The 8,090-nt window shown below is 36.2% G+C and overlaps 1 protein-coding gene across 1 annotated transcript; it reads left to right on the top strand.

Annotated features, from left to right (window-relative positions):
• The first annotated feature begins 5,030 nt into the window (after positions 1 to 5,030).
• Positions 5,031 to 6,430, top strand: LOC122002435 (mitogen-activated protein kinase kinase 5-like). Its single transcript, XM_042557600.1, has one exon. The coding sequence runs from the start codon at positions 5,140 to 5,142 to the stop codon at positions 6,172 to 6,174; it is 1,035 nt and encodes a 344-aa protein (XP_042413534.1). The 5' UTR covers positions 5,031 to 5,139; the 3' UTR covers positions 6,175 to 6,430.
• The last annotated feature ends 1,660 nt before the right edge of the window (positions 6,431 to 8,090 follow it).

Raw genomic sequence — 8,090 nt, 5'->3', positions numbered from 1 at the left:
CTAGACTTATAGTATACATCTCAACATCTTGTTCCTCGAATTTCAGAGCAGCCTTTCGATGTCGTCGGAGCCTTTTCGGAGCAACACTTGAATATGAAAGTTGTAGTCAATGTCGTTCTGAAGCTGTTGGTCGAAGGCCCTTATATAGGTCTATTCCGGGTGCCTGGAACCCCTCTGGGCGCGTGGACCATGTTGATGTGGCTCGGCCAGTCGACGCGCTCCAACTCAGCTCCTGGATAAGTTTTCTAGTCTGGGCGCTTGGACCAACTTCGGGCGCTCGGACCGCCCGAGTGCCTGCGGCACCGGCCCAAGTTAGTTGGTCAGGGCGCTCGAACCAGCTCCGGGCGCTCGGACTCCCTTTTTTTAGTAGTTTTTTCCTTAAAAAAAGAGTTAGTCCAAGCAACAGAAAATATGTTTATCCAGCAAAACAAAGTTAGCAACATTAATAAAATAAGAGTAGTAATTAGATTCTGTCTTTTCAAGACCAGGATCTAGTCAATGTCTCAGCTTAGATTTCTCAAATGGACTTAAGCTGGATTGACACTTACAGTTCCCTCAACCGAGAACGCCTCTTCATTGGATATCTCCTCCAGTTGCTTACCTTCACTTACCACTTGCAGTTAGTTGACTTTCCTTTGATCCACCAGGTCTTCCCGTCAGTTGTCAGGTCCCGTGGACCCAACTGGACTTCGGCCAGTTGTCAGGTCCCACGGATCCAATCAGACTTTCTGTCAGATATCGAGCCCTACAGACCTATCTGAACTTCTCATCAGCTATCAGGTCCCACATACCTAGCTGGATTTCAGGCTGGTGTCAGGTCCTCCAGACCAGTCAACTCCAGCATACTCGGTAGAAAGGTTAGATAAATAACATATCTAACTTTAATGTATTTATCATACATTAAAACCTGATTATCAATACAACCTGCATCAACAATAGTGGTGTGCTATATTTCCCATAATTATCAAAAAATCTTAGATGAATATTAGTTACAAATTTTGTACATGATTGATGTTGTCTATCAAATTGCGTACACATTAATGGTTGTGATGCAGTTTTGATAAAAGAGATAGGTATAATAGAAAGAAGAGTAGTTTCATCAATAGTGGAGTTTGTGGCTCCACAGTCAAGAAAACATGTAATGTAAATTCATGACCATGAATATTAACTAGACATTTTACTCTAACGTCTAAAGTTTTTCGTGTATTACAAATACTAGAATTTTTAATAAGGCTAAGTCTGTGTCACCGGATGAATTGGATAATTGAATTTCTTTTCATTTATCTAGAGGAGATGATGTAATAAGATTGGTTACTGTTGTTTCTAAGAGATTTATATGGGTTTCTAATACAAGAATTCTTGTTTCTAGTAACATATTACGAGTACTTTAAGTATAAGGTTGCTAGGTATAGTGATAGAGAATAATTGCTGAAGACAAAGATTACAAGCTTGTTTCTTGCAATCTTGCATGTACCTTGTTTATCTATGAGAGATAATAACTATTAAAAAAATATGGAAGATTATCAGTTTCTATTTTTAGCATCCAATCATGCTGACATACATTTTCAATTTCTGGTACTAATTTAGTACTAAGTTGTGTAAACATTAAATTGATCTTTGTTGTGGGTTCTTCCCATAATTCATCTAGATAATCTAATGGAGCATATTTAGGCATTTCAGGATATATAGGAGGATAAGATGGATGTAAGAAAGAATTGACTAAGTTATAGTTAGATGACAGTGGTATTTTCTCAATATCATCTATTGAGATGATAGAATAAATAGAGGAGGCATTAGAAATGTCTACTTGTATTTCTACTAAATCAAGATTGGTGCAAGTAACTAATTTTGATTCTTTCGTGTATAGATTTTTTATAGTTGAACATGCTGAAGATAAATGACCAGGTTCATTACAAGCAAAACAATTAATTATATTAGCATAAGTCTTCTTTGATTTAAATTTTCTTATATGTTTCTCTTTATTTAGATATAATTTATTTTCTCTGATTTTTTTAACATAATATATTTCCTTTGGTCGGACTATCTTTGGCTTTGTCACATATTGTCTAGGAGATCTTGCTGGAAAACTTTTATATTTATTGTGTTTTTTATTCTGAGAGAGTCCATATTATTGAGGTGCATATATTTAACTACAAAACACATATTGTTTATTTTAAAGTTGTTTTTGGATATAGATATATTTTTCTTTTAGTATTAAAATAATATGTTGAATAAGTACACCAATATTATCATATTGTGATGTTACTTTTATGTCTGTCAAAGTTTTATGTATTTCTTTTCCTAAATCTCTAAGGAATTTACTAAATAATATTTCTCCAAATTATGGGTTGCAGTAGTTTCTGAATACAACTATTAGGGCTAGAAAATCATTGCAAAAAGGCTTAATCCAATTCCAACTAAACAGTTGTAATTGTTTTAAATCCCTTATGGCTTCTCGTTGTCGTATGTCTAAGCTTGTATTGGCATCTCTTGTTGTGAATAGCCTATGAATGGTATAATAAAAATTTAAGATCTTGTTTCCTTAAGAAGATATACGAGTTATTTCTTCAGGATAAATAGTTTTATAAGCTTCCAATGCTGCTCGAGTTACATCGCCTAAATAGTTTTCACCTACTCTTATCATGTCTTCGCTAGATTCTATATCTAATTCATATTTAGCTTGGTAATATCTTTTTATAGAGACTATCCATTATTCTAAGTATGTATCATACATTTGAGGATCATCACATTCCCCAATATTTAATAACACTGAATTTCTAGGGGTTGACACTTTACTATTGTTCTTAATAAGGGAGTATTTTTATGTAAGAAGTAATCCTTGTTCTCGGAGGATAATCTTCTCCATAACCCATAGTCCTCATAGAACTTTTAGGATATCTTACTTAAAAAGGTTTTAGTCTAAAATTAATAGTGTTACTTGAGCTAGATTCATTAAATTGACATGTGAGAAATACTCTTTTTTTTTTAAGCAATAATATTATGATCTTTATTGAAATATAACATTCATTTTTATTCTAGTTGTCCTTGTGTGTGGATATAGATTCATTAGTATTGGGATTCTTATTTACAGTATATGTGAGAAATTTATATATAGTTGGTGACTACATAGGAACTGTTTTCCAAAAAAAAAAATTTTACTAAGATCTTTATTTAAGTTTCCTTAAAGCTTCTTTAAGTATTTTTGTAAAGATGGTTTTCAATGGTTAATAATTGAGTTTCTAATATCGTTAGTTTGTAACGCAAAGAGATGAGTAAAGCTAAAATGATATTATTCATTTATGAAGACAGACATAATAATTTTATAGTAAAATTTTATAATTATAAATATTCCACTCACAAGAGGAAATTAATGAAGAAAACCACATTATTATGAATATAATGAATATAAAATACACATCCATACCACAATCTACAAATATAAACCAAGATAAAAATACTCAATTTAATTTTTATGATAACTTAAATAAGTATATTTATATCCCAGCTAAAATAGCTATATATTTCACCAAAGAGGATTTACAATAATTAAAGACTTTTATGCTATGTTTACTTTAGAGAGTGGAAAGTAAAATTAAAGAAAATTTTCTGTAGTGTAAAAGTTTTCATCGTTTGCTTCATTTAAATTTTCAGATGAAAGAGAAACGCAATCCATCCACGGATGATTTTGGAGCCAAAATCGATCACCTCAAAATCGGACGGAAAACAACGGATGAAAAAAAAAATACATTTACCCCTTTTTATTCATAAAATTACATCATATACCAAAAAATAATGACGCATGTACCCTTTTTAACTTATAAAATTATATCATATAATAAAAAAATGACGCATGTACTTTTTTTTTATTTATAAAATTACGTCGCATGTATTTATCTTTCTCAATGAAAATAAATAAGAATATAAAAAAAGGGATTTCTTTACCCTTTCTCTTCTCTTCCTCCAAAAATAATTTTTACCATATATTCTTTTTATTTTCTTTATCCACGATTGAAAGTAAACATAGCATTAATCTCACATTTCATATATTAGAATCAGAATGGATGCTATATTTAGTATTATTACTAAAAAACGAAAGACACAGAATATTGGAGGAATAATAATAAAGTTGATAGAAAATGTTTTAATTCCTTTCCACTTCGATTGGCTGATTGATCACCAATCACAGGAAGAAGGTTGGCAAATCTCTTCTAGAATTTGTTTCCTTAACCAACATTGTTTTAAAATTATAGATAAATAAAGGGCAAAAATTATAGTAGCGTCCATTTTTTTTTCCACAAAAACGATATTGTATCAAATGGATATCCATCCACTAATAATTATCTATACTTATCCAACTATTGTTAGTATAGTGATCCTATTATTATATTCTGCTTATATTTCTCATCTGAATTTTAAACTGGAGCGTATTATAATAATTATGATTTAATATCTACCACATACATATACGGTAACAATTATGATTTTATAATTATTATAATCTAAATATTAGATAAACATTTTAAATTTATATTATAATAATTTTAAAATTATAATTATTATAATAATTAAAAATAATAACTGTTACCATATGAATAGTAATGAAGAAGTTGAATTCACGTCATATTATTAAAATATGAATATTTTTAAACATGTTAAAAGTACAATTATGATTATAATAGTTATAATATGAATATTTTTAAATAGATTTAGTATATATTATAATAATCACGAAAACGTGAATGCTACCTTTCAGGAGCTCTGGTGACTGGTTTCATATTTAAACGGTAAAATATAGACATTAGAACGCCGTTCTCATAAAAAGAAATTAATATGGGGACGTTTTTTTTATGATTTTAAAAACTAATAAAAGTGCGGTTTTTTTACTTTTTCCCAAAATTAAATCTCCAAATTATCTCTCTTTTAACGACGAAATGAATTATAATCAATTTCAACCAATTAATTAATTATCAAATAATAATAGTAATAATAATAATAATAATAATAATAACTCAATCAATCATTCCACTTGTCTCTTCCATTGTAGCAAAGGAGAAGAAGTTGCTCCATATTTGATCGGATCTCATCATTTGAAGCCGCTTCTCTTTCCTTTCTTCTTCTTTCTCCTTCCCTAACCTGACCATGAGGCCAGGTCCAGCACCTTTCCTGCGGTCTCAGTCCGCCAATCCGAACCGGCCTCGCCGCCGGCCCGACCTAACCCTGCCCCTCCCGCAGCGCGACGCCTTCCTCGCCGTTCCCCTCCCCCTCCCGCCGTCCTCCGCCCCCTCCACCGTCGGAGCCCCCTCCCTCGCCCCTCCATCTTCGTCCTCCTCCCAGCCGCTTGCCTTCTCCGACCTCGAGCGCCTCCGCCGCATCGGCAGCGGCAGCGGCGGCACCGTGTGGGTGGTCCGGCACCGCCCTACCGGCCGCGATTATGCCCTCAAGGTCATCTACGGCAACCACGATGACGCCGTACGGCGCCAGATCCTGCGCGAGATCGAGATCCTACGCACCGCTGATAACCCCTTCGTCGTCCGCTGCCTCGCCATGTACGACCACGGTGGCGAGATCCAGATCCTGCTCGAGTTCATGGACGGCGGATCCCTCGATGGCTGCCGCATCACCTCCGAGCCTTTCCTCGCCGAAGTTGCGCGCCAGGTCCTCGCGGGCCTCGCCTACCTCCACCGGAGGAAGATCGTCCACCGCGATATCAAACCCTCCAATCTCCTCATCGACTCCGGCCGCCGTGTCAAGATCGCCGACTTCGGCGTCAGCCGCATCCTGGCGCAGACCATGGACCCCTGCAACTCCTCCGTCGGCACCATCGCCTATATGAGCCCCGAGCGGATCAACACCGATCTCAACCATGGCGTCTACGACGGCTACGCCGGCGACATCTGGAGCTTCGGCCTCAGCATCCTCGAGTTCTACCTCGGACGATTCCCCTTCGGCGAGAACCTCGGCCGGCAGGGGGACTGGGCCTCTCTCATGTGCGCCATCTGCTATGCTGATCCTCCGGAGGCGCCGCCAACCGCCTCGCGCGACTTCCGAGACTTCATTTCCCGCTGCCTCCAGAAGGATCCGGCGCGACGGCTCACGGCGGCACAGCTCCTCCAGCACTCTTTCATCACAAACAACCAGCCGTCTGCCTCCTCTGTATCATCCGCGCATCCATGACCCAATCTGGAACACCTGCAACGCCACAAACGGAGATCTCTGTCGGCGGGCAAGGACAAAAAAGGTGTCATTTTCTCCCAACCTTCCTCGCTACCTGTTCGACCGCTAGAAGAGGGCTCGATCGATGTGCTCGGATCATGGAAAGGTGTGGTTTTCAATTTCTATCCTGTCAATTTTCGCATTTAATCCAGCATTTTGTCATCTTTTTCTTGATCTCAAGTTCATAAGAAATGGATTCTACCAAAAATTTCACGTCTCCGTTTCCATCTATGTATCACATCGGATGCCTGGTTGCTTATTTTCCTTCCTCCGCCTGTCCCCTTCCTTTTTGGTGATTTCCCTCCCGGCTGCCCTCCTTGCTCTCATCGGAATAGGTTGGTTGTTGGGTTTGCGTAGATTTCTCATCTCCGAGAGTAAATGACACCTCTCGGCCAATGGTAGCGTTTGGTCTAAGGACTAAGCGAGAGCTCCCCGCCTCCCCCTCGTGGCTCCTCCTGTCACCATGCAGCAGTCCCAAGTGCGCGAAGTCGTAACAGGGATGGTGATATGAGAACGGATTGTGGCATGTCTGTCGACCGGTGCTTTTGTTTTGAAGACAAATGACGACGACGGCGGTGGCGATTGATGAATGACAGACAGGGGCGGAAAGATTGTAGGAACAGTGACAAGACAATGCACGTTTTGCAAGTGCAGCGGCGCTGGTTTATTGGACAAGAGCTGCGTGCAAGTGCAGCAGTCTGGCCACCAACAGTTTGTGGCGGCTGCTGTTGCTGCTGCTCTTGGGCTTTACTCTGCTAACTATTTTTCTTCTAAAAAACAAACAATTTAAATCAGAAATATTTTGCCATTTATATAACTGAAATCAGAACTTAGAGTGATGCAGTGGCATGTATATTCTATTTCAAACTGCACAAATTGCAGAGTAAACAAGGGGAAGAAGTCATGTGTGCTCTTGATTCAGGGCACTGTGTAAGGCCCAGCAAAGCACACAAATGTGGATAAACTGAAGAGAAAGAGAAGCAGAAAGGCTATTGATCTTCACAGTTTCTTACTGAAGGAGCTCACACCCTCTTCGGTTGGCCTGTTCCACCTTTACATTTTCCTAAGAATAAAAGAATTTTGAAAATAAGTTTTGTGAATCAAAAAGTGAAAAACTGAATTGTGTAAATTTGAACACAATTTTTCTTTTATAGTGGACCTGTAAAATTAGATGGGCAAAAGTTAACTGGTTTGGTTTTTGTTTTTTTGTTTTTCTAATGATCTGGCTTTATTTTGAATTTTTTAATCAAAAGAATGATTCATCCTCAGCGGAAACATAATAATAGTTTACTTTTATTATTATCCTTAGTTTTTTCTGTCTAAATCGACGATTACTGAGTTATCACTATACTATAGCTGTTATAACATACAAAAACAAAAAGTTAAAATTAAAATTATTCGAAACCTTAACCAAAAAAAAGATTTTAAATGACATTTTTTAAATTTGAAATATGACTCTTTAGAAGTTACCCTCCATAATTAGTTATAGATTTATGAATAAACTTCGATTTAATATATTGTGTATTTTATGATTCAATTTAAGTGAAAAGTTATAAAAAATTATGATTTCTTAAAGTTTCGGTTTAATATTTAAATGATAGTAATTATGAAACTATAGTTGCTGCAATTGAGTAATAATTATTACAATTACGTGGTAATTCAGTTTTAACATTTATCAAAATTGTAGTTGCAATAATATAAATATTAAATTTAAAATTTTGAAAAATTAATTTTTAACTCAAATTGAACTACATGACTCATAATATATTAAATCGAAGTTTATTTAAAGATCTATAATTAGTTAAGAGATGATGCTCGTTTAATTTTTTTCGAAAGGTCCAACCAATTTTAATTTTATTTTATTTTTTCATATTATT

The sequence above is a fragment of the Zingiber officinale genome, chromosome 7A (genome assembly GCF_018446385.1).
Source record: "Zingiber officinale cultivar Zhangliang chromosome 7A, Zo_v1.1, whole genome shotgun sequence".
NCBI lineage: Eukaryota > Viridiplantae > Streptophyta > Magnoliopsida > Zingiberales > Zingiberaceae > Zingiber > Zingiber officinale.
The sequence above is the reverse complement of the archived record's forward strand: the minus strand, read 5'-3'. Positions and strand labels throughout refer to the sequence as shown.